The 27,705-nt window shown below is 39.3% G+C and overlaps 1 protein-coding gene across 3 annotated transcripts in view; it reads left to right on the forward strand.

Moving 5' to 3' along the window:
* NELL1 (neural EGFL like 1) overlaps positions 1–27,705 on the forward strand; it is a 297,253-nt gene that overhangs the window by 39,155 nt on the left and 230,393 nt on the right. For all 3 annotated transcript variants that reach the window (XM_069857451.1, XM_069857452.1, XM_069857450.1), the window contains exons 4-7: positions 1,022–1,192; positions 20,600–20,696; positions 26,526–26,598; positions 26,846–26,928. In XM_069857451.1, coding sequence (XP_069713552.1) covers positions 1,022–1,192; positions 20,600–20,696; positions 26,526–26,598; positions 26,846–26,928 — 424 coding nt within the window. The remainder of the gene's footprint in view (positions 1–1,021; positions 1,193–20,599; positions 20,697–26,525; positions 26,599–26,845; positions 26,929–27,705) is intronic.

Here is a 27,705-nt window from a genome sequence, read left to right on the forward strand (position 1 = left end):
TGTCTTTCAGCTGGCATGTCAAAATGCTGTGGTCAAGTAGGGAAGAACGTGATACTGTGGAGATAGACGTAGGGAGGAGGACTAGCTGGAGAACTTAACCTCTGCACTTAGTTGTACAGCTACTTCTGCTAGAAAAGCGGATCTGCATCTCCTTCTTTCTATATTCAGGGCTTCATTTTAGCAGGAAAAACACAGCCTTCATTTCATATGCTATAAATACTCTGTGTGATCTGAGATCGAAAAGAAAGCTTCGCTATTTACACTTCAGTGTCCTACAACCTGTAAAGGCTAAATTCACCCTAGAGAAAGACTTGGCTTCCCCCTGCCAGTTTGAAGCCAGTTAATAGCTGTACTTTGTTAGCTCTGCTATGACTGTTTGCTGGTGACAACTGATGGAAGGTTTTGATTGTTTGCCAGGTGTTGAGACACCTAATCCAACCAGAAGGTTTGTTTCCTTTGTGAAGCTGAACAATTACAGCTGTGGCAATTAAAGTCACAAAAGGAGTTAAGCACAGTTGCATGTAGAGGAGTCCTAAAAAGTTTTTTTAAAAAGTGAATTTACAAATAATAAATACAAATTTAATGATTACCTGGTGCTTTCTTGCAGTAACGGCGTTTTGTTTGTTCATTGGTAATGATATGTACAATTCCTTATTTTTGCATTTCCTACAAATCCTGCATTCATACAAAATACTATGGTTTCAATAATAAGCATAACGGTCTTCTAGTTTAATCTGGTAAAAAGAAGACTTCATTTTCCAGGACTATTAAATGGTGTTTTGAAGGTTAGCTGTTTTCACGTAAATGGTATTGCTATCTTTGAAATGCAGTGAATTTATAGCCTTGTCTTTCTACCTTTTTTAAAAAATGAAGTAGTAGCTAATCCATGCTGAGCAACCTCTTTAAATTGTGACCTTCCAAGTGCTGTTTGTTAAAGAAGCCTAAGATTAAAGAATAAAGTGACAGAAACAATGAATAAACCAAAAAATGGAATCAATTCTTCTTCATGTTTTAAATACAGCTATTTTGAACTGGAGAGCAGTGGCCTACGGGATGAGATTAGATATCACTACAGGTTTAATGGGAAGTCAAGAACAGAAGTGTTTCCGTACCGTCTGGCTGATGGACAGTGGCATAAGATTGCCGTGTCACTTAGTGCATCCCACCTTCTGCTCCATGTGGACTGCAACAGGTAAGAAACTATGTTCAGTAATTTACATATCTTTAAAAAAAAATACCCTCTTCTCTTACACAGGAATAAAATTGGAAAAGGAGAATTTTTTTTTTAAAGTATCTAATTTAAAAAGCACACTAAACTGCCATGGGATAAGAAAAGGAAAACAAAGCATTGAAATGAAACAATTCATTGTGATTATGAACAAATGTGGAAAAGGTTGATTGCTGACTGGGGAGTATTAAATGCATCTCTGTAGTTTCGGCACTGGGTGATATTATGTTTGACTGTGATTGCATTTAAGTGTGATAGATTGGTGTGCAGTCTGTTATCTTGTGAACTGCTTCACTCAGCATACCTGAAAACTCGAAAAATAGATAAATGTGTTAGAGGGGTTTTAATTTTATTTTACGTAATCAAGCAATACACTTTTTATGGATTTTTCAACCTGCTTCTCCTCTTTGAAACTTCTGAGAAACCTGGAAAGTTCTTTTTGCATGTCTGGAACTGGCACTTTATTTTCTGAAGGATATTCTGACTGTCATTGCATTTTTTTTTTTTTTTTTTAAAAAAGTTATGAAGTCTGCAAGATGGCAGATTGTCAGGACTTCAAGGAATAAAAAGCTGCAAACTCAATCTCTCTTCCCTAGAATTTATCTTTTCTTGGGACTTGATCTCACAATGCATTGAAGACCGGCTTTTGCTAACGTAGTGGTTGATGAGGAAACAGCAAACTTGAAACTAGGACCTTCAGAATAGTCTTTAGAAATAAGGAAAATGAACCATTGCTTGGTCTTCTTGCACTGAAATGAATATAAAAACGTCCTTTGCCTTCAGTGAAAAGGTCAGCATATACATTTTGGAATTTTGGCACTTAAATGGATAGCGTGATTTCTTTCTAAAGACTTATTTTTTTTCAGGGAAGTAAAATAAAATTATGTGAGTGTTATGGGAGTGTGTGGTTATTGGAACATTTGAAAAAGTTTTAATTTTGACCACAGTAATTATAAGATACTGTTTTGAGAAGAAACTTATAACCATTTTCTGCAACTGCATTAACTGCTGACAGTAAAAATCTAATCTCAAGGAAGGTTACTTATTAAATCCTTTTATTTGGACCCTAGAAGCAATTAACTGCTTAGAGCAATTTTAATTTCATTGAGGCGTGAAATCTACAATTTGTAAAGATTGTCTTAATTTCAGTCTTCTGACTTATTTATCTCTTAGCTTATAACAGTATACGTTTTTTGTTTATTTATTGACATACTGGATTTGAAGACAGGCTCTTACATTGTTTCCTATGAACTCTTCTTTTTTTTTTATAAACAGCAAATGTATTTTAGGAAGACTCTTTTTCACAGATTGTTTTGCTGGCTACCTTCTTGCACACAACATGAAAGGAAAACAGCATAAAATGCTTGCCTGGTGCAGAAGTCTATCCAGGGACAAGAGCTGCATGCGTCATGGTTATGACCTGATTTTCTTTAGAGCGGCAGGCTGCAATGGATAAATACAATTACAGAATGAGCTGTGCTGTCATATGAGATGACAAATGTGTATTGTTGTCTCTGTCAGGTAGCCCTGAACAGGGCTGATCCATCAGAGTATCCCTTAAGGTGGTATTTCTCAAGGCTGCCCACAGTATAAATCCATACCTAACTGTCTCTATTTGGCTGTGTATTTGTGGTATTTTATGACAACTGCTGTAGAAAAGTAGAATCATAGAATAGTTTGGGTTGGAAGGGACCTTAAAGATCATCTAGTTCCAACCCCCCGCTGTGGGCAGAGCACGTCCCACTAGATCAAGTTGCTCAAAGCCCCATCCAACCTGGCCTTGAACACCTCCAGGGATGGGGCAGCCACAACTTCCCTGGGCAGCCTGTGCCAGGGCCTCGCCACCCTCATCGTGAAGAAATTCTTTCTCATGAGTAGTCTAAATCTGCCCCTCTCCAGTTTGTTGCAATTCCCCCTAATCCTATCACTACAAGCCTTTGTAAATGGTCCCTCCGCAGCCTTCTTGTAGGCCCCTTCAAGTACTGGAGTGGGAGTAGTTTTGAAAGCTTGGCTTGAGGGCAGTTCATAGTAGAACTTTAAGTAAAAAAAAAAAAAGAAAAAAAAGTCTTTTAATTTCCTCACTCAACTACAGCATCTCTGTTCAGTTAATTATAGAATTTTGTGTATGTTGGTGTTAGTTTCCTTTATATCTCAACGGCCTACATCTTTGCACTCAGAAGAGGAGTCAACATCTTGTTCATCTTTGCACTAGTATTTCCTGATGAAGCTACAATAAATGTTGAAAGCTGTGAAAATGTTGAGCAAGCCAACGAGAGTTACTTCTGAGCACTACTGATGATCCTCAGCCTTCTTCATGTTAGTGTTAGGAAAGAAGCAGCTGAAGGTATGCACGAAATCCAGTGTTAAGAGCTGTAAACTTTAGATGTAAATGCCACCATTTTAGGCTACTGCGTTGTTGCTGGCACTCCTGAGTTCAGGATGCTTAATGAGAAGAGATACTTCTGCAGACATAGTCGAACAAGTCAGTCACAGGGAAAGAGAACGCGACTGCAATCAATAGATTCACGTATCACACCTCCTACAGAGATTGTCATCAGAACAAGAATTTAGCTTGAAGTGTACCTATCGAGTTAAAGAAGTTCTGAGTTTTTACTTATTGCTCTCTCCCCTGTAAAAAGCAAAAACAAAGCAAAAAGGAAAAAGAAAAACCCACAAAATTAATCCCTTGGATTCCTGCTGGATTTCTTTATGGAAGTTGTTTCCTTGAAGATATGCATGAATTTGTAAAAATGCATTCCTTCTTTTGTTTAGAGCTATGGTAATATGTTATACATTCGAAAGAGTGTTCTGAGTGATGTGGGAATGCAGTGTTATTAACATTAACCTCTATCTGAGAGTGCATTCAAAATGTTCACACTGGGAAAAATATCTGGCCACAACCTAATTTTGCTACAGGATTTGTATTGATGCCCAAAGCTAGTCTTTTGCCTCCAGAAACCTGAGTGGATCAGAAAGCATTAGAGACAAAACTTTTAATTTGTAAACAGATAGTCGAATCTACTTTTATTCTTCCCAGCCTTATCACCCACATTACTCTGATTTGTAGAATTGCTTTGACATTTGGTGTTTGATTGTCTTTTGGATTCAATTCAAAGTTGACTTGTTTTTCAGGCCCGGATAGGTTAGGAAGAAGTACTTGAGAACTGGTAAAAGCCTTTAGTGCTTTGAAGAGTCATCTTTAAAACAGTATAATTGCCTTTATTCTAATGAGATGTAATATGATGGGGGAGGCATATGTATCAAAGGAGTACATTTGCCTGAGTATGTGTCCCTTTGAAATCAGCTCCTGCTGCATCTTACTTGCTGCTTTTGGTGCTCCTTCAAGAACAAGGAGCAAGACTTGTCACTGAGTGATGCTGGAGCTTGGAGCTGCTGACACAGGAAGAGATGTTGAGAGTCCAGACTAAAAATGTCACTGAATGTCACTGGACTCCTGTCCACTGACTTGCAGAGTCTTTGTGTTGGGTCTAGGCAGTAACCTCTAGGCACGGATACATTTCAAATGACTGGCATAATAAGCAGCAGGTCTACTTACTAACATGCTTTTAACATTTTAGTAGGGTTCTGAAAGCTTAGAAGAATGAAAAGACTGATCAATTATGAATGTACAACTGATGCACAAGTAAAATTTGTGCTGAAAGTAACATGGAAATTAAGTATGCTGTGGTTAATTACCTCGAGTCTTCAATGCTGAGCCCACTATGGTGAACAAATTTTGTTTCAAAATACTGGTTATGCGTAGCTTCTGTGCTCTAGGGAAAAGGGGGTTGTCAGGGCTTTCTGATGAGTTTTTACGTTAAGCTAGAGCAACTGTGTCATTGCCAGAGTGTCCTTAAATAACCTATTGGGTTAATATGTATTGAAATCTAAATAGGCTGGACCGCTGGGCTGAGACCAATGGGATGAGGTTCAACAAGGCCAAGTGCCGGGTCCTGCAGTTGGGGCACAACAACCCTGTGCAGCTACAGACTAGAAGTCTGGCTAGAAAGCTGCCTGGAGGAGAAGGACCTGGGGGTGTTGGTTGACACCCGACTGGACATGAGCCAGCAGTGGCCCAGGTGGCCAAGAAGGCCAATGGCATCTTGGCTTGTTTCAGAAATGGTGTGACCAGCAGGTCCAGGGAGGTTATTCTCCCTCTGTACTCGGCACTGGTGAGACCGCTCCTTGAATCCTGTGTTCAGTTCTGGGCCCCTCACCACAAGAAGGATGTTGAGGCTCTGGAGCGAGTCCAGAGAAGAGCAACAAAGCTGGTGAAGGGGCTGGAGAACAGACCTTATGAGGAACGGCTGAGAGACCTGGGGGTGCTTAGCCTGGAGAAGAGGAGGCTGAGGAGAGACCTCGTTGCTCTCTACAACTACCTGAAAGGAGGTTGTAGAGAGGAGAGATCTGGCCTCTTCTCCCAAGTGACAGGGGACAGGACGAGAGGGAATGGCCTCAAGCTGCTCCAGGGGAGGTTCAGACTGGTCATCAGAAAAAAATTTTTCACAGAAAGGGTCATTTTGCACTGAAACAGGCTGCCCAGGGAGGTGGTTGAGTCACCTTCCCTGGAGGTGTTTAAAAGACAGGTGGATGAGGTGCTGAGGGGTATGGTTTAGTGTTTGGTAGGAATGGTTGGATTCGATGATCCTGGGGGTCTTTTCCGACCTTGTGATTCTGTGAAATGATGTCTGCCATGCACCTTCCCTGATTTAGCCTCTTAGGGAAGCAGAGATAAAGGCCCCTGCTTTTTGTATCTGCAGTGTCAGGAGATTTGCAGCCGCAGGAGACTATCATAGATCTACAAGAGTGGGTGTTTGTCTTCACTGGAAGTCAGTTTCCATCTGTAGAATCTGTAACATTTCCTTGGGTACCTGTCTGTCCACTGCAATGCTTGCCCTCTACAACAGTACCAATGCAGAAAATGTTAATTTTAATAGTCTTAAGAGAAGAATGAGGGAATAGCACGAAGCCTACCATGTCAGAGATTGTAGGTACTGTATCAAAATATATTTATTGATAGTTTATTTAAAAAATATAAATTCTAAATTGTTCTCAATGTCTGTAATTAATACGGGGAGGTAAACTTGAAGGCTGCTTCACCTGTTCAGACAATATCAGTATTCCTTTACTTGAACATTGTCTGCAGGCATAAAAAGGCAGAAAGACACTTTGCTGCAAAAATTAATGCTTTTTGGTGAAAATATGTGCTGGAGTACCTTTTACTATGAATACAGCCTGTGTTTTTGATGGATACTCTCAGCTGTTTGATGGAGGGGGTTGGTAAAAGCATAGGAGAATAGATTATAAAACTGGAGCAGGCTAGGAAGTAGTCTCCAACTGAAAAAACATGTTGTCTGCTTCTTTTATGTTTCTCCTGATAGAACAGAGCATTAGGGAATAAAAAATGCATGAGCAGTGAGAACCTTTTAATTGGAAAAATAAATAAATTAAAGCAACATAATCCAATATGGGAATCTAAGACCTCTGAATTCTTATAAATAAGATATTCTGGCTTCCAACCTGAAGTTTTCAATGTATCTATGCAAAGTCCTATGAATATAAATAAAATGTAATAAATTTGAAGAAGGTTAAGGGATGTATTTAAAAAGAGGGATTCACTGCTTTACTTACTGTAAAAGACTTCCTCTTGAGAGAGAAGATGGCATGATGGTAGTGTTATGCAGTTAATTTACTCACACTAGAATATGATTGTGTGACCCAGATTGCTTCTCCGTTCTTTAAGTTGTTGTAGGAGCTGTCACGGAAATGTTTACTTGGGTAGAGTGCTGTAATTGTGCATTAGAAGTGCACACAACTTCAGATCTGTGGTATTGTGGATTTGAAGTTAATTTTCACCTACCGTTTGTCCCTTTTGTTTGACAGAAAGGCTTGAAACTTTTTAGCATAAGAGAGACCTCCAGCTGGCATATTGCATCAGCTGCTGTCAGGCTGGTATCATTACAGTTATTGTAGTTAAGCTGCAAGAAAATATTATGGGTGCATTTGGCGTTATTTGAGAAAAGATGTTTTTCTTTTTTAAAAGAAGCTTCTTAATAGCCAGAGCCTTTTTTGTCACATAGCTATCACATCAGCAGAATGGTAGTGTGGGTGTGACCGAAGACTGAATGATGATATGTCTTAACCTAGTCCCTAATTATGATGAAAATTGATTTTTTTCATCCTAGATGAATGAGTTGGTTTTTTTTTTTTTTTTGCATACTACATTGATAGGATTGGGAAAAGGCCCTAAGTGTATATGAGGTATGAAAATAAATTGTAACAATCTATTCCTGTGCCTGGCTGTCTTTGGCTGGATCCTTTGACCACCCCTAGAAGGCAGCAACTGCTTATAGTCAGTACAAGTATCTGGGGCACTGTGCTGCAGCAGAGAAGTCTTGCATACCACCTGCTTTGGTTTCTTTTAGGAGCTTATCTAGGTCCTGCTGATGTCAGTTACTGAATGGTAACAGTCAGCCTCTGGGTGTTAGTCAAGGGTATTGATGGGAGATTGTGGCACCCTCCTGAGTTTTGGGAATCCATAGAGCCAGTTTGGTAGCTTGCAGAGCCCAACTGCTACTAAATATAGACTTAACAGTGTTTTGTTTTGTTTTAAATTTATTACTGGGGACATGTAGTGCTTTCCAGTGTATTGAAAATGTTGATAGAAAGGTTGATGACTTCAACAGAGCAGGAATAATGTGTTGTGCTTTACTGTGGACATCTTGCATTCATCGTATTTGTATGCTAAGGGTGTGTCAGAGAGAGAGGATGGATAATAGCAGAGGAAATAGTCTTAAACCAAGACTTGCAAGCCTCAAATGATTTAGTAATTTTCTAAAATGTGTGAACAGGTGTATTATACCATTCTCCAATATTTTTTTTGCATTGGTCCAATAGAAATCCTTTTTTGTTTCTAATGTCAAAGCAATAAACCCTTAAATTGAGGTGATTTACTTAAAAGAGCTCTCAAAATTTAGTCTGCATAGTTTGAAATGTATCTGTATAGTATTTTCTGTGGATTTCTTTCAGGGAAAATCTCCCATTCCTTGATTCTGTTTTCTTTTCATTTGTTGTAGTGCTGATAGGGGTCATATGGACAGAGACATGATCATGGTAATTTGAGAATCAGCCAAATAGAGCAAATGTTTTGGTTTTTTTCCTTTTGGATTATAAAAACAATTACCTTGCTCCATCGAGGTAGATTAACTGATATCCAAAACATAAATGAACTCTTCTGTTTGAAGTGGTTAGCTAAACTCTGGAATTTAGATCTGGAAGTCACATGGGGTGATACTGGAGCTGAATTGAAAAATAGTAGTATAATTGTAGTCAAATTCTTGTATTAAAGCATTGGAACTTTGCCAAAGAGTGGATGAGAACCCTTCTGAACTATTTAGAAGCTGACTTGAGATCTGAGTTTCCATGTAGCAAGTAGTGCAGAGTCTATCCAGATGATTTGAAACCTTCTGAGTGCTGTGGGGTATTCGAGGGTGATGAAGCAAACAGGACCGAGACTGCTGAAGTCAGTGAAACCAGCCTAGAGTTTTATGAAGTGGTTTAGTGCTTGGGTAGCCTTTCTTTGGCAGTTTAGAACAGCATTAATTCCCCAAAAGTCATTCTTTTTAGAAATCCAATCTTTTCAAAGCCCTCAAGTTAACTGCAAGGAGGTGGACACTACCGGCTGAATTTATTACTTCCCAAAACCTGATAGTCCTCATCATTGCACTGCTTGGTGGTGGAGTAAACCGAGACCACTCTTAGTGGCAGGCAGTGGTACAGGAGCAGTCGTTTTTTCCTTTGGTGTGGGAGGCTGGGGGCATGTGGGGTGCTCAGGGCTGTATGGTGTCAACGCTTGGAAACACTGAGAGGGTGGCTGTTGTGCCTCTGGGGTGTGAGGTGGTGGCACCGATCTTGCTGCCACAGTGGTGTACTGTCCTCTCTCGCTGCATGTGCAGGGCCACTTGGCATATTTGCAGACTTACTTGCGTCCAGGAGAACTCTGTCCAGGCCCCCAGTATGTTTGAATGGTCCTGCAGTGTGTAAAGGGCTCAAATGGGCTGAGTACCGAGTGTGGGGGCAGCGGAGTTTCTGGTTTCGTGCCATGGGGCGAGTGCTGCTTTGCAAATGTGCTGATTGAGGCAATGGCAGAGGCAGTCCAGTCTTACGCTTCAGACAGTGAGGTTTTTCTAGGAGCTGAAGAGGTACTCCTCTCTACACAGATAAATGTTTAGTGAGTTGATTGTTTGATTTTTTTTTTTTTGTTGTTTTATTTAAATAAAACATCAGATATTGGCTACTGCTTCTAGTTTAAATGTATTAATGGCATGAAGAACTGTTGTCGTAATCTATATTACCAGTGTAATGACTCACTGAAGGAGCAGCAAGAAGAAAGCTCATGGTTTGTTCCTCAGTGTAAGAGTACATTAACACACAATTTCCAGTCCTACAAGTTGTTTTCATATCTGACACCAGTCAGTAATGAGTCAGTGGAAGCTGCATTATTTAATTGAGCTACAATTTTAGTGGCATCCCCTTCAGCATGTCAAAAGTGCAAGCAAATAATTATCACTATGCCTACTAGCGCAACTAGAAGGACTTCCTTAGCCTTAGTTGAACATTTCTGTGTCATGCTGGCCACATACCTCATACTTGATTGAAACGTGTGCTGTGCAGTGTCCCTGGGGTGAAATTGTGACTCCAGTGAAAGCTCTCATTGACTTCAGCTAGGCCATACTTTCACCTCCTGAGCTCCAAACCTGAGTGCTGCCCCTGGAGAGTGCTTTTCTGTCTGTCTGCCCGGCAGTTTCCATCAAAACTGAATTTTGGAATGAATATAATGGCTTGTTCTATGTTTACTGTATGTTTCATACACCTCCTCAGTCATGGCCAATTATTTATTATGGAGAGAGTGCAATGTTAGCTTTTAAACCACTGAGGCTAGAACAGGCACTTGAAAAATGCCATGGGAAAATGGAGATGTGGGCTATCCGATGAACTTGTGGTAAGAACATGGAATGAATTGGCCCTCTGTGGAGTTAATAGTGACAGTGGCTAATGGGGAGGAGTGGCAGCTCTGGGGAGAGCTCAATGCGATTGCACAGTGCTGAGAGAACACTAATGGGAAGGTTCTGGTGGGAATGTCACAGCAAAGGCAGGTGTTAACAAGCAAAAGTTGTGGTCCTCAGCCTGCAGTTACCTTCAGTCGTGAAAGGAAATGGGCTCTGGAATATGGATGAGATTATTTTATGATTATACACATATATTTAGTGAAGATGTGAACCCCTTGATGAGATGATTCTGTGACAAGATACAGTGTAAGGCAATTAACTTCTCAGCAGATGATTTTTTGAAGGGGGGAAGGAAGCTGTTCAGTAGAAAGGTTGTTTGTGGCTGGCTTCCTTTTAAATTTATCTTTTTTGTAGCAGTACAGAAAGGAGTTGGAATCAAAAGCCTGATTCTTGTTGTGATTGCACCTGTCTTGCTGTTCTAGGTAAAACGGCTTTGGGGTTGAGAGTAGCATGAGACAGAAAAGAGGAAGGCTGCATATATTTTGTCAAGAAGGGCTATTTCTAAGCTGCCAGCTCACTGTGCTTCAGGTTCTGCTGTAACTGTGAGTTGTGAAGACCCACGTACTACAGATCGTGGGTCAGGGACTGTCATAACCCTCTAAAATACAGGTAGATGTAATAGAAACAAAGTTTCAGTTCTCATTCAACACATCTTGTGTCACACACCAACAGTAATCTTAGAATCCTCTGTAACAAAATGGAGATGGCATAATGCATGTAACCATAGTTTTACGTCTTTCACAGAATCACAGAATAACCAGGTTGGAAGAGACCCACCAGATCATCGAGTCCAACCGTTCCTATCAAACACTAAACCATATCCCTCAGCACCTCATCCACCCGTGCCTTAAACACCTCCAGGGAAGGTGAATCAACCACCTCCCTGGGCAGCCTGTTCCAGTGCCCAATGACCCTTTCTGTAAAGAATTTTTTCCTAACGTCTAGCCTAAACCTCCCCTGGTGGAGCTTGAGGCCATTCCCTCTTGTCCTGTCCTCTGTCACTTGGGAGAAGAGGCCAGCACCCTCCTCTCTACAACCTCCTTTCAGGTAGTTGTAGAGAGCAATGAGGTCTCTCCTCAGCCTCCTCTTCTCCAGGCTAAACAACCCCAGCTCTCTCAGCCGCTCCTCATAAGGCCTGTTCTCCAGCCCCTTCACCAACTTTGTTGCTCTTCTCTGGACTCGCTCCAGAGCCTCAACATCCTTCTTGTGGTGAGGGGCCCAGAACTGAACACAGGATTCGAGGAGCGGTCTCACCAGTGCTGAGTACAGAGGGAGAATAACCTCCCTGGACCTGCTGGTCGCACCATTTCTGGTACAAGCCAAGATGCCATTGGCCTTCTTTGTTCAGTAGAGTTTTATTTTGGGGTTAATTTTGCTGCAATACCTGAAGTACCAGTGGTGCTTCGTGCCATTATTATGATGCACTTTTTTACCCTCTTGCTTTCTGGTATAAGATAGGCTTAACTCTTTACTACTTGTTAAATAGATACTTTAATGCATTTTTTTTAATCTCATATTCATCTCTAAGAGCTTCTTGTTTAATTTATAGGAGAAGAGCTTTTCTTTTTATATCTTGGAAGAACCCATTGAATGAATTTCTCCCTCGTGTTTTTAGAGCCTATTTTTTAATTGCGCAGTCTTGGTTTACTGCTATTTGGCAGCTGGGATGTACTCTGAACATTTGGTTCATCTCAGATGGGCTTTTGGTATGATGTTTGGTGTGGTGACAAATGGGAGTGCTGTGCTTTTAGGTTTCTTGTTAACAGTTTGCTTTATCCAATGTTCTGGTTTAGAAGCTGATTCAAAGCTTGCTGAGGTTAAAAGGTATATTTTAGTGACCTTGTGAGTTTTAGTATTGTCTTCATTTATAAGTGGATTTTTTCCTTGTCTTTAGAGCATACTTGTGTGCATCATAAAAAAACCCTACTGCTGCATGTTTTATGCTCTCGTGCTCGGGTAGTGCAAGTTGCTCACAAGCGGTAAAAGGAATGCCAAAATACCTTTGGTGAGTCAGATGTTTGTTTGAAAAGTGGTATTTGAGCTATATGGCTCTCAACTCCATATTGCAATGTTTAAAGATAAGTACCTAAGTTCACATTAATTTATAGGAGTTGTGGACATGGATTTTTGTAAGAAAAGTCTGTGTATGTGCATTACATATCTCTCCCTCAGCACTTAGGATGAGACATTCTTTTGACTCAGACACCACCTTAAGAAATGCTGTAGCCAAGCAGGCTGAATATGGGTAAAAGTTGGCATCTTCACCAGAAACAGAGACAAGTACATTCCTCTTGTGCTTCTGCTGCCTGTAGGTTATGTGCAAGTCCTATGGGCAGTTCCAGGACAATGAATGATGCTGTTTACCAGATCAAAATGGACTTTCAGAAACACTATTAAATGAAATAGGTTACTGTTGTGGTTTAATACTGGTAGGCACCTAAGTACCACACAGCAGCTGCACCCACAAGTGGGATGGGGAAGAGAATCAGAAGGGTGAAAGTGACCAAGGGTACAAAGTGAGTTGCGATAACAACAATTTAAAAGGTGAAGCAAAAGCTGCGTGCACAAGCAGAGCAAAATAAGCAATGAATTAACTTCTTCCCATCAGCTGGCAAGCGTTTAGCTGTTTCCAGGAAAAACACAGCTTTATGTCACGTAACAGTTACTCAGGAAGACAAATTCCATTTTTCCAAACATCTGCCCCCGTTTCCCTCTTTTCCCCAGCTTGTATTGCTGAGCACAAGGTTATATGACATAGAATGTCCCCTTGGTCAGGTGGGATCAGCTATCCTGGCTGTGTCCCCTCCCAACTTCTTGTGTACCCACAGCCTCCTCACTGACAGGGCAGTCTGAGAAACAGAAAAGGCCTTGACTCTGTGCAAGCACTGCTCAGCATTAGCTAAAACACGGATGGGTTATCAATGCTGTTTTGGTCCAAAGCATACCAGCTGCTTTGAAGAAAATTAACTCTGTCTTAGCCAAAAGCAGCACAGTTACTAAAGCAGAATGTGCAATAACTGGGTATCAAACGAGCTGGATTGATAATGAAAATCTTGTATTTCTGAATAATTGTTAATAATGCATGTACAGTAAAGTGCAAAGTGCTGTGGATATATCACATGGAAGATACAGTTGACCTTGCCTTGTAGTTTATCATATTTTTTTTTTTTTTATGCAACGCTTAAAAATCTGAGGATAATGGCCAAATGTCTGTTTCTGCCTTGAGTCTCACTCATAACTATTTCCTGGGTTTCTTGCACTTTGAGGAATGCTGTGTTTGTCACATGAAGATGGGTAAACACTGCAGCCTTGTAGACAGGCTGTTAGCCTAGGGCTCAGGCACTCTTAAGACTGTTATCATCAGAAACCAATTGCATCCGTTTTGTCATTTGCAAAGTAAAGTTAATAATATTGACCTTGTTTGTAAAGGTGTTTGAATTCACCTCAGGATTTACAGATGAAAGATACTGTACAGATGGTATTCTGAGACAGACTGATTTCTACCTATCACATGGCCAGCACTGTATCATTTGGTGGGACTGATCCTTTACTTATATCAATAACAGTGTTTGGTTTCAGTTTAATGCCCAAGAAACACTGCTTAAATCAAGTGATAACTTTGTTATCAGCTTCAGGAAACTGGAAAGCCTAATGTGTTTTGTAAAGAAAGCCCCGCATGGGCAGGTATGTGTGAATTTACCCTTCTTCAGTTTTTCTGTGGAGAGTAAGCCCCCAAGATCAACAGTGAAATGTGTTCTTCTAACCTTCTTTACTTGCATTTGTTTCATTTTCTCCTGTTTGTTAGAGGGCCTTGAAAGTTAATTTATTTTCTCCTGAATGAAAAAAGAGTTGACTTACGGAGTTGTATTTAGATGCATTTATAGTTTTTAATTTAGATTTGTAGTTGGGATAATTAAGCTGATAAGAAGAGTACATTCACTTTCTCTCTATTATTATGCAGGAAAATAAATGAAATTGTTTGGGTGACAGAGTTTGAAGAGAACTTAAAAGCTGATACGCAAACTTAAGTCTTTTACCTGACATATACTATTACTGGACACCACCTTTTTTTTTTCCTCCCAGAGCCAAACAATAACTTTTGATTAAATAGTTGGCAGTTACTATTGTATATTCAAAATTTAATAACAAAAGGCTTCCCTCAAAACCTGAGATTTTAATCTAAATTGCTTTCCTCTGTTAAGTGATTGTGAACTCCTATACTATGACAGAGGAGATAGCACAAAAAAATCAAATTTCCCTCAGGAAGATTATTTTTCTGAAACAGAACACTGGAAACTGAATGAATAATTCAGTTAAAGTTGCTCCAGAGCTGAATGCATGTCAAATTATGTGTCTTATCAGTAAACACTATCGAGAAAATCCAATCACATTGGTATTGACACATTTTCATTGGGAAGCATGTAGAAAACGGGTTGAAAGAGAAATATGTAAGATATCATAGTATTTCTTTTCAAAATCAGTTCTTAATCCCTTCAGAAGAATAGACGCAAACACAAATGCCAATATTGCATTTGAAATCTAGAGACTGATATAACCATCAGTTTCTTTACACAGTTGGGATTCAGGAAACATTTTGGACAAACTTTTTAAAGTGTCTGGTTATTTTTGTACAACAAATTGTGTTAGTAGGCCTGGCATTTGCTATTTCTGATGTATTGAGTTTCTGCAGGCTCAGCTGCAGATGGTAACAATGGTCAAACACAGTCAATGCCTCTGCAAATTAACTTAGGAGAAACTGATGTAAAACATGGAGCGCCTTCCCTCTCTCCTGTGACATTTTGTTGAAAAGTTGAAAGTGCTGTTTCAAAGACCAACGTGAACAGTGTGTTGTTTTGTGTGACTTCTCCATAACCTTCAGTTCGTTTAAAGGATCTGAGGATCCAGATGGATGTATACAGGGTAACAAATGGTTGCAAGAGGATGTCAGTTTTTGAGGATGAGGTTTTTGAATTGCAAAAATCTGGTTTGATGAAGTCAGCAAGAGGTCTTGAACAGTCATTGGAGGGACCTTCAGAGAGTGATTCATTTACTGTACAATGAATCACGCCCCAGAAACCCTTATGCTTCTTCATTAAATAACTCCACTGTAGCTGTAAATGTTTGAGACATCTAAAATAGGATACAATGAGTTCAACACCTGGCTGCTACATGTAAATTTATAGCTTTAAGAGAGTAGGTATGACAGCCATGTGAAGAGCAAAGAAGCCTGTTCTTGGATTAACAAAGACCAGAGATGAAAAAATGAGGTTCCTGCTCTTCCTGAGCCATGAGACTATTTAGATTGCAGCTATTTGTTTCTTAATTGTACTACTAATAAAATCTCTCTTGTTTGTGTCTAGTCTACAAATTTGAGAAGGCAGAGTCCTGTTTTAGTAACCTTACTCATATTTTAGACCTGAAAGAATTTGGAAATCTCATGATTTGCTGCACTACTCATAGTAACTGTTGGAGGTTGTAGTCTGTTCTACTTTTCAGGATTTTAGGCAATTGCATCTCCTGATCATGCCATGTTGGCTGATGCATTCTAATGTGAACAGACATAAAGTTTATTTTCATGTTCTGCTAAATATTTCAGCTATTTCCAAAATGCTTCTGGCCTGGCAAATAATGTGTATATGAAGTAGAGCTGCTTCTCCACAAAAGTGGAAATACTCTTCCAAGTGTTAACTTCCACTTGGTAAAGTTGTGTGTAAGAAATCTTCACTGCAAGAGACATTTCCTTGTCAGGTTTTTTCCAGAGGGAGTGTAGCCCAGTGTGGGTCAGTTATGCCTCAATCATGCCCAGTCTAATGGCTTAGATCTTGGGCAGCGTCCCTCCCCAACTCAGTGTTTGTAATCTTGGTGAACCAGTTAGTCTTTCTGTCTTCCAGTTTTCATGCATGTAAAGTGACAATATTTCCCTATTTTACTGGAATGTTATAAAGATGATAAAAATAATTTTTGTGTGTGTGGAAGGGAGCTGTCTCCTTGTTCAACAGAGCTCAATTTCAGGGGAGGATGTTCCTTTATGTGGGGAAAAGTGTATGTATGTGTATTTGTATGCAAATGTTTTAAAGATGCTTCATTTCAGGAACCCACTGATTATTTTACAGATTTTATGTTTTCTGTCTATTGTATTCATTATGTCATAAATGCCTGCTTGGAATGCGTCCTTCAAAAAGTTGTTTGCCATGTTTGCATAAGGATACTTAATAAACCAAAGTGTGTAGATAGGGTAGAGATACAGCCTTGTGTTTTGTATCTGTTACGGATCTTTGTCAATTAACAGGTGTTTTTCTTACTGTGTTTAGCTAAATGGATCACTGGTTAGTGAATATATTATGTGCATGAACGTTTCAAGAAAGAAGGATTGGTTCACAGTTGTATTACTTCAGGTTTGTGGTTTAGCTCCTTTGAAATATGTCAGCATAAAGTAGGGGCAAATCAAGACTTCTGGAAAAAGGGAATGCAGTAATCATAAATCTGGAAGTCTGAAGTAAGGAGTAGAGCTTCCATTAACCTAGAGACCTAGGTCTTCTCATGCTGGAGGGGCTCTTCAGTCTGCGATAATTTTAGAGACCACAGTTCCCTGGAGTCCTCTTTCTAAGCATTCCTGTTCTTGTGAAGTGTATTGCGCATTTCTTTGTGTGGGTATCAAAGCCAAATGTATTGGAAACTGATCTCCAAGGAGCTCTAGACCAGCACTTCATAAAATGGAAGTGTAGTAGCTATAATTTAGCTATTCATATGCCAAATACAAAGTATTTGTCAAGCATGGATAAAGCCATAGAAAGTGACACACCTCAGCCCAGAAAATCAAACAAGGGAATGAAAAAGATGTGGAAGCTTAATGCAGCTGTAAAAAAAGGAGGATCCTTTTGTGACTATTCAGCAATAGTAGTTTTTCAGCCTGAAAAACACCTCTTTTCTTCCAAAAGAAAGCCAATAAAGGAAGGGGAGCAAAGGAAGGTTTTTTCCTGCTTCACAAGCTATAATTGTGAGAGAGTTCCACCTTTAAGTAGTAACTTTTCTCATTACGCTGTTGAGTTATGTTAGAAAATGTTCATACTTTATAGGTTTGTCTAAGTGTAGAAAAATCACGTCAGTAATCAGTGACATTTGATAGATCTGTAATTGGTGTACATATGTGGGTAATCCTAATTTCTGGGTGAAACTCTATTCCCAACTACTTACGCAAGTGCCACCTTAATGATTTTGTATTGACACAATGTCTTCAATACCTGGGAAATCTCTCTCCTCAAAATCCTGCTATAGGAATGCTCTGTAACTTAAAATGTTTTTGTGACTTAAAACAAGAACCTGGCAGCCAGGAGACAAGCCCAGTTCCTGGCTTTACTCCAGGTACACATCAGTCAGCTCTGCTGACTATCAGCTGCCGATGCATGTGAAACTGTTCACTGATATTTGAAAACATTTCTTTTCATCCCCTTATTAAAGCCACTGATTGAGAGTTAGCGATGTTATCCTGTTTCTTTACTCATTAATTCAAAAGCTTCTTCCATGTAGTTGCTGTTTTCCTTTGTGCAGTAGCTTCCAGGCTTGCTGGAAAAGTCCCTTGGCATTTGTTTTTGCATCACGCTCCTTTTTTGTCAGCAGTTGCAGGGCTCCTCTGTTTGTGTGTGCATTGGTGTTTTTTCTTTTTTAATTTTAGTTCTTCTTCGTTAGAGAAGTTGTATATGGCGAGCCATGTTCCTTGTGATCCCTTTCCGCTTTGTGACCTTTTCATTTCCCAAGAATATAGAAGGGATTATAAGGGCAACGTTAAATTGCATTTATGCTTGCTGGGGCTTTTTTTGCTGGTGTTTAACAGCATAGAGTAATAAAATAAGCTCACATTGACTGCGACCAAATAGTGTAAATCAAAACATCTTTTTACGTATGAATATAAGCAAGGGCTTCTTGTGCCTCCTCTTGAATCCTAAGCTTGTTACTGCATGGGCAGTTCTATGGAGAAGAAAACCAACCAGCCTCTTAGGCATATGTGGAATAAGGCACAAACCAACCCTTAATTAATCCCTTAATTTAAGGTAAACACTTGCGCCAGAAATAGAATTGCAGTAGAACAGTGGAGGAATATGGGGAATCCTGAGCATGTATCTTGTGAATGGCTGGGAGAGTTGGGGTTTTTCAGCTTGGAGAAGAGAAGGCTGTGGGGAGATGTTATAGTGGCCTTCCCATACCTAAAAGGGTTCTATAGGAAAGACGGGAACCTGTAAAGGTCCCTCAGAATCCAAAGTTTCCTATGATTCTAAGGAAGGTCACTACAGCCTTTTCCATATAGGTTGAAAGTCTTTGCTAAATCATCAGAAAACACAAGAGCCTGTCTCTGATTTGTCTTCCTTACTTGCTTTTTTTTTTGAACTGTCATATAATAATGCCAGTTAGGCTTGTTTTTTTTTTTTTTTGTTTATATGTAATTGCAGACAGATACTGTAGAGTTCCTTTATTAACTTTGATTAGGCTAGGTGAATAAAAGCTAAATATTCTTCAATAAGTAGTGTTGTTGAACCTGGTCAGCACTGGGATTTTATCTGTTATCAGAAATAGAGCTCTTATGGAATATTGACTAGGTTTTCTACGAGATGAGAAATTTTCTGGTGAGGCTATTATTAACCTAAGTCATGAATAAAGATGTGTTATATATCAAAAGAAAAATTCCTAATATGATAGTGCAATTCAGTGATTAGTTTTCTCAAGGAGCACGCCAATTCTTTGTTCCTCATTCATCATTTTGCAGCAGTTTTTCATTTGAGTAGATCTTCTGTTTTTCAGAATTGGTCTACTTATATTTTAAAATATTAATAGAGATGGTGCATGTAAATTTCTGTATTTCTCAAAACATGGTTTAAAAGAATATAATTTTTTTTTGCTCTTTGAACAGATAAAACAGCTCAACATAGTAGTTTTATAGATAGAAGTAATTAACTAGTGGAGACAGAGATTTCCTAGACCTTTGACTGTATCATGTTGATGAAATGTGATGAATTAGGGCTGATGCTATTTATAATAAATTTGAGCAATAAAATCATGAGTATTAGAAGACTTCTGACTCCTGTACTCACGTGCTTGAGGTGGAATTTTCATGCAAATGTTTATTCTTAGGTTTGAGATTTTTTGGTTTTTTTTTCCTAAGGAAATACTAACTTTGCCTATAGTTTTTTAGATTACATCCAAATGGTTTCCTCCTTGTCTGGATAAGCAAAAGTAGGAGAATATATGACTCTGTACTTTGACATAAAAAGACTTTCATAGAGATTTCTTGAGGTTCTTTAATATTGTGAAGTTATTCCAGGCCCCTGAAAATGTATGAATTGTCCGGTAACGTGTTGTGGGTTTGACCCTGCCTGGATGACAAGTACCCACCAAGCCACTTTATTGCTCCTTCTCCTCAGCTGGACAGGAAAGAGAAAAGCTCATTGGTTGAAATAAGGACAGGAAAGATCACTCACCAATTACCACTGGTGACATGCTGGTTTTGTTGTGAAACATAACATGGAAACATTCATGGATCCCACTAATGCGACACGGCAATGGGGGGTCTTGAAACTTTGGTCTTGGAATTTTCATATTCCGTTTCATATGTTGTAGTGGTCTGAGTTCCTGAAGAAAGTGTTGCGGAAATGTCATTACAACTTCCCTAGAAATAAATAAATAAAAAAAATCCAAGCAAAAACTTTTTAAAACTCCAGGTACTTATTTTTGTGAATTCAAATATGCTGTGTTACAGCAATTTTTCATGAATTAAGTGGATAAAACAAAAGGTCAACATGTGAGGATGTCTCTACACAAATGTAGAGACAGAAAGGTTGTAGGAGTAGAGCTGGAATAAAGTTTTTCTGCAAAGTCCATACAAAATTCTAAGCAGTCTGAAAATTCAAAAGGGTTGTTTCTGTGGTTGGATCTTGTGTGTGACCGCACTTTTTCTCCAGAATGAATAGTTGAGTTGGAAGAACTCTCCTAGGCTAGGATGGTCCCAGTTTGTTTTCCCTGCTATGGAGGATTTTGATATTGTGTTTCTTTAGCCTAGGGCTGCACAGTTGCACAAGGTGAGTTTAAGTTCTATGCAGGCTTCATATGTTAGTGATTTTATTATTTTTTTTACCCGTTTTCTTTTCCTTTTAAAGTTGTTATATATCTTCATAACTATCAATGATAAATACCGTGTTTAATAGATTTTTTTTTTTTGATTCTGCTTTCCATCTTTTGCTGTTGACTGATTTTGACTAGGAACTTTTCAGAGCAAAAAGAGGATTCAAGTAATGGCAATGTATTCCTTCTACAGGATTTATGAACGCATCATTGATCCCCCGGAAACAAATTTGACACCTGAAAGCAATTTATGGCTCGGACAGAGAAACAGGAAACATGGTTTCTTTAAGGTAAGCAGAAATGAAATGGCACACGAAGGAAATTAGTAAATAGTCAGCAAGATATTTCTGATTAGTTGTCTTACACTTCTGAAATTGGATTTGTATGAATTTTAGGAGAAAGTGTGGAGTTGGGCTTTGTGGCAAGTCGCACACTTAGAGAAAAGGGTCTTTTCCTGTGAGGCAGAGCATTGTAGTCACCGACTGCAGTGCCCAGTGTTTGAGGGTTGTGTTTGGTTTCCTTGCTGCAGGTTTCATCTACCTGCTACATTGCTGTGTGGCTCCTGGGGGCAGAACAAGACCTTGTAGGCAGTGTCAGAATCTATTCTTGGCTTTCCTATTTAAACTTTCCCAAACCAACAGCTCTGCTGTGGTCTCCTGGCCAGACAGTGGTGGTCTTGATCCCTCTTGGAGGCCGTTTCCTGCTTGATTTCGCATGCAGAACACCCTCACCCTTCTGCTCTTTGCTTCGAGTGACTTTTCCTTGTTTGTCTGTGACAGCGTGACTTCTAGAGGAGAGGTCTTCTGGCCTGTGATCCTTCTGGCTTTTACAGATACCAGCTATTGTGTTCAGTGCATTTGTCTTGCTGCAAACCAGTAGATTTTTCTGTTCCTGGAGTACTTTCCTTCCTTTTTATTCTTCTCAACAAAATATCTCACTGTGTTTCTCAACAGAGAGTGAACAGTGGGTCACCGAGTTTTGTTCATGAACTTCTTTGTCCTTCGGAGATTCCATCTCTTCCAAACAGCTCAGGATGAAAGGCTGGCAAGCAGGCAGGACTCAGGCTGCTCCTACAGTCTTGCTGGAAAGCCTGTCTTTTTTCATTTATGAGGTTTCCAATCCTTGAGTGGGCCAGCATGGGCATGAAGAAGTTCTCAGAGGAAAAAGAGGATTCAAGAATTGGCAATATATTTCAGATTCAATTAATGGCAATATATTTCCAAAATTGCAAAATAGAGATAAATGACCTAAAACTTGAAAAGCCCTCTCCTCTGTTTTCTTTCAGCTTTGTTTGTACCCTGATAAGGCTATATGATTTTCTAGTCAAGATAGAATTGCTGAACGAAGCAACAAACAAAATCCACTAGCAAATGAAAGCCACCCTCTCCACCTTAAAATGAATTTTTTTTTGCTTTGTAAGCAACCTACAGAGAAGTTTCTGGTATTTCTTCAAGTCTTGGATAATAAGCCACAGTGCAAATGTTTATCAGTGAACGAGTCTATAATCAATGATAGGCCAATCTGCCTATCCTTGATATTGGCAAGGGTTTACTGCCACGGTGATTTACCACCTGCAATTTTCCAAGTTGCTCTTTTCCTGAGGACCTCTCCTTGAAGTCCCCAGATTTCAACAAGCTCGGACAATTGTTCTATGCTAACATTGCTAATAGTGAAACAGAGATAGAAGCTCATTTTGAACTTCATGTGACTGTCCAAGAGTTGCTTTGAACCTAGAGTATGTTTCATCCTCCAGCAGCTGAGCTGTCACTGTGAAGTGAAATTGATAGTATTATTTTATTCTACAGCTGTTGTTTTTTTACCTCAGCTGCTTCCCATAATTCCACAGATGGTAAACATATGTTTATAGCTACATAGGAAAAAACTGAAGTGATATTGGATTCGCCTATCTTAAATTCTTATTTTATGCAGGCAGTCAGGGCCTCAGAACTCTAGGATATTATATGTTTGTAAATTAATATTTCTACGCGTTAACACTTTGGAAACAGCAGGGTAGCTAATGATATGCTAATGAGCTGACAGTTTTTATTGATTGTAATGAAGGCCGACAAGTGCCTTGCTTTGCTTTATGCATGCTTGAATATTGTAGTAACTTTCTTCAGGGCAGAAATATAATTGGTTGCATTTTTTTTAATTCAGCTTGAGAGTTTCAAAAATCTTACTTTTTTATGTTAATGATTGGAAAAACTTGGGATTTTGCCAGTTTGTAAAGAGTATACATTTCTTTCCATGTATTTACATGCTCAGCAGGACCTTCGTTTCTTTTTCAGAGCAATTTGTTTCAGTATTTTAGAATATAAAAAAATAGATCTTTTTTCCTTAGTGTAAACAGAGATCTAGAGGGAAATGAGCATTAAAAAAACCCTAGCATTTTTGTTTGTGTGTTGGAGCCATGATAACGTATGTGACAAAAAGCACTAGATACTGTTCTAAGTATCATCTTTCCTGTTCCAGAAATGTTCTTTCTTTAATGATAGTTAATTAATTGTTGTGTCTCTCCATAAATGAATAACATTAAAGCACATTTTAGGCCATATTATTGTGCTTGTTTTATATCATAATTCTTCAGTATATCAGAAGAGGATGGAGGGCATGTGGTATTAGTAAGTTAGTGTAGCCAGTTGTTGCAAATTTTCTTATTTATGCTTTTTTCCACGTCCCTATAGGGATTATTTTACCAGCAGCTCTGCTGGGGGATGAAGAGCTATATGGCATGATCAAGGGAGTTGAAGCCTTGCCCCTTACAGCTAGTGTCTCTTACTAGTTGTACCTTTCCTGCTATGTCCAAGCATTTAGAATTCAGGCAAAACTGAATGGTTTCAGCACGGCAATGGTGGGAGTAAATGAGGAGCAGACTTAATATAGCTTTGTTGTTTTGCTTCGAAGGGAATCCTGTAAATTACTTCCTTTGAAAAATACATGCTGACCCTTCAGGTTTCTTTGTGTGGCCCAAAAGGAAGATTTGTTTTAGGGCTGAAGAATACTATAATTGGATTAGGAAACCAAAGTAAATGCAACTGAAGGAAGGAAGAGAGTCATACAAGACAACCAGAGAACCCTCACTCTAGGATGGATCTGATTGCTGTTTGGATCAGAATTATGTGCAAAATACATTTTTTTTTTTTTCTGGGAAGAGCACATCCCCCTAAGGCTCCCTCCAACAAGTTGCTGGAGAAATGAGCTTATTAATGCATCACTAGCTAGGTGATTCCTGTTGAAAGACATAAATTTTCATATCTGCTATAGGCTCTCTTGATCCTGCTGCTGTGTCTAGGGCTTGCGTAGTAGATGCTTGAGAAGTATGTTGGTAATTTTACTGCACAGCATCAGATGTGTATTTGGTCTTGGAGTTGTACAAACCAAGGGGATGTAAATACGGTGCTAAGGGTAACTGTTGAAGTGCTTAACGTGGAGCATGGCTGCCATGTGTAGGGGAGCACAGTGCTGATGTAGTGCAAGTCTAATGGTGTTGGCGTAGCATTCCTAGCCACAGGGATTTGGGCACATCTGCTGGTGCAGAGCCTTTCACCAGCCTTGGCCAATGCAGCATGCACAGCTGTGTGGCATGCATTGTCTCAGTGGAAGAAGTAGGTTCAAAAGAGGGTGAAAGACAGTGGAGGAAATGAAAATGCAGAAGTATGGAGCTCATGGAATATTTGAGTCTTTTCACAGAATGTGGGAGGAGTCCTCTATTTAATAGAGACATGAGAAGTGCAATAAACAGAGCTTTTGTACTACATCCTCGTGGGATGGGCTTGATATTTAGTGCTGCAGGCCTGCATTTAATCTTGTAGTTGATAATCTGCCTGCACAGATGAAGGCTTTTCAAGTTAGTGAGCCCTGATGTGGAACTGAAGCTTTGATTTTAATTAGCCAAATGCTTTAATGATAATATAAAGGTGATGTCTGCTTGAGAAAGGCAAGATTTTGGCCACTGACATCTTCTTGTCAACACCAAATCCTTATAACCTGTCACAGAAAGTGGACTGAAGAACTCTATCCTGTGCCAAAGTGAACCAGAGCCTTGAGTGCTCCCTGTTCAGGCCTAATTCTTCTGGTCATGGCTGTAAAAAGCTCTCAGCAAACTAGACTTAATGCTGAAGGAGGACTAGTTGAAGTTTGTTCATATGTGTAACAATAATTATGACTGCAATAAGTGTTTGCCTGTAATGAAGTCTTTCTATTAAAAAAATACATCAGTGAAATTTCTGCTCTTTGAAGGTTCACTTCTATATTTGATTGTATTAATTCTGTTTCAGAGGGTTTATAGACTTAGAAGACGTCTATACTGGTGAATGGAAGTTCATACATTTTGCTATGGTAACATGCTTTCATGTAGCCAGAAATCAAGACACAAGAAATAGTTACGTTTCCTCTTCAGGTTGTATTTAAACGCAAATCTACCCTAAAGACAATTGAACAGTGGGGCTGTGATGCAACAGACATATTTGAAGTGCAATATGCTCTTTAAAAAACAAGGCTGAGGAGAACATCAGTTGTCTCTGGATGATGTCTGGTTAGCTGTGTTACGGTCTGGAGAAACTTTGTAATCTCATTTACTCTTGATTAAGCTTTTCACTGGAGAGGCTTAAGCATTGAAATATATTTTTGTGACTCACCTTCTAATTTCTCACTGATGACTGCCAGCAGAAAGTGTGTAAAATGGCTTTCAGGATGTTCCATTTCCAGTGACAGTATTACTTCTCATTATTGTGATGGTTTCATTATTCTCATAGATGAAAAGGTTAATAAATGTATATACTTCTGCAAGAAAGACAGTGTGATCTGATTATGTCTATTAGTATTTTCAGTTAGTATTTGATCATGAAACAGTAAGCAGGAAACGATGCTTGCTGATTACCTTCTGCTGTTTTAGCAAATGAGCATGTACATGTTAAATACTACTTACTATATTCACCAGGCTTCAAGGGCTTTCTGAGGCTTATATTTTATTTAGGGATGGTGTTCTATATTTTGAGCAAGTGACTATGTCCTCAGTCTGCACAATTCAGTCTAAGGCAACTTAACTAAAATTTAACTAAAATGTCATACAAATGAGTAATTTAATGTGTGATAGTAACTGCTGTGATGATAAACTTCCTTTCAAATTAAAGAAATTTGGTATCTGGGAGTAGATAGAGCAATGTCACTACATCTGATTAACAGTCAGTCTAGCAGCACTAGAAGTCCTCTGTTTTCCTTTTTCTTCCCCTTAGTGATCATGACATTGTTAAAGCTAGTGGATCTTGTTGAGTCTTGTTACATGGTCAGAGATGGAGCAAGAGCTTTGTACTGACCTTAAATGAGCAAACACAAGCTTCAGCGTTTTCTAGGCTGTTTGAAGGATGTAGAGTTCTTAAGGAGCCAGGTGTGCTGGGATACTGGGCAACCCTCCTTGCCTGCTGGCAAGGGGTATCCTTGCCAGTCAGTGACAGCACTGGGCCTTTAGGTCCTTCCTCTCTCCTGTCCTGCCTGGTTCAAGTTTTTGGCCTCATATAACCTGCCCTATCTGGCACTGACCTTGGAGTCCTGATTTCTGCCAGCCCTGCATAGGGAATTTTTCCATCTGTCTGGGTTAGAGAGGATTTAATTCTAACTGATGGCACGATTACATGAACTGCCTGTTGAGATACAAAGCTAGCAAGCTAAATTGAACCAAACAGCTGAAGTGCAGACTCTTCTTACCTCTTATGCTATGCACTTCTCTTTTCATAATGTTTAATTTCACAGTCTTATTTGGCTAAACCACTGAAGAGTATTGCTGTGTTTTCTTTTTGTCTTTTGGCAAAGTGTGTCATAGGCTTGAATAGTGGATGTTATTTCACTGCTTTTTCACCAGTCTCATCCCTTTCAAGACATTTAAGCGGCTTATAGTTGGTGATTACAAAAGACAAAGCAGTATTATTTCTGTGTTGTATGAAAATTAATATCCAAACACAGGAAAATAGAGAGGAGGAGTTGTTATATTTTGTGCATCTTCAGCTGGAAAAAATATTCTCCTTGCTGGAAGAGTGAGCTGATCAATGACTTGTGAAAAACCTTGTACAAGTCGAAGTGAATGCTTGTAATCTGTATTACCAGTTTTCTCTTCTTTTGCAAAGGGTGTTATTCAAGATGTGAAAATCATCTTTATACCTAATGGATATATAACACAGTGTCCTAATCTGAATCGCAGTAAGTAGCAATTTCGTTATTCTCTCTATTTTAGATTTTTCATAGAAATTATTTAGTAGATTTAGAAAGAACATTTTTGGGCTTGTCATTTTTGCATGTGCAGACTTCTAGAAGGAAAAATATTGTGTGTAAACAGATTACACTTTATGTTCATCTAGCCAGCAGTATATCAGACTTGATTTATTTATGGGTTACTGTGTCTTTCCTTCTTTTCTTTTCCTTTTCTCTTTACACTTCCTTTATTGAGCATGCCCGACCTGCAGTGATTTCTTAAGTCTGGTGCAAGGAATCATGGATTTGCAAGAACTGCTGGCAAAAATGACTGCAAAAGTAAGTACCTAAGCTTCTTTGTCAATTGTCCATTTCCTTCTGTGTTGTGCTAAGACCAGCATGAAAGTATTTATGCCTTTTGCAATTATTCTACGTTTTCAAGGTAGAGCCATTCTTTTTTCCCTTTCAGGCAGTAGCCTTGTCTACAGTGAACTTGGGAATCTAGCTTCATGAATGTCACTTAAGCCTTACACAGTTTCTATTTTCTGCCTTATTATTTGTAAGAAAGTGACAAAATGCCCAGGGATTGATATTTTTCAAGAAGCCTTAGCACAATTTCCCTTTTCATGCTGAGGGATAAATGCAGAAACAAAAGAGCAAAATCCCTCAACAATTTCCTCACCATGTGATGCTGTCAGAGGGTGCGTGCTTGCCTGTGGGAAGTCCTGTGAAGTCTTCAGGACTGGTGTAGTCTCCTTCCTGGGAACTGAAATGAGGCCCCGGAATGAAAATGCCTGTGAAGCTGCCAGCTGTGCTGAACTTGACATCATTTTGATCTATGTCTTTTACAGTGTAAAAGTTAACCCAGCTCCGGGTGGTGTGTTGTGGGTTTTATTTTTTCCCTTTTTTTCCTGTTTTTTTGGGGGGGGGTTGGATTATAAGTAGGATAAATAGGAAGCTGTAATTTATTTTTTTGTTTGGGATTTTAGAGATTTTCTTTAGGCTCGCACTACACAGCCTCTCTGTGAGCCAAGGCCCTTCAGCTGAGGCTGTGGTGAAGTTGTGGGGTAGGAAGCTGAGTTCTAGAGGTAACTGAACCCCTAGTGTGTGTTAAAG

The sequence above is a fragment of the Phaenicophaeus curvirostris genome, chromosome 5 (genome assembly GCF_032191515.1).
Source record: "Phaenicophaeus curvirostris isolate KB17595 chromosome 5, BPBGC_Pcur_1.0, whole genome shotgun sequence".
NCBI classification, from domain to species: domain Eukaryota; kingdom Metazoa; phylum Chordata; class Aves; order Cuculiformes; family Cuculidae; genus Phaenicophaeus; species Phaenicophaeus curvirostris.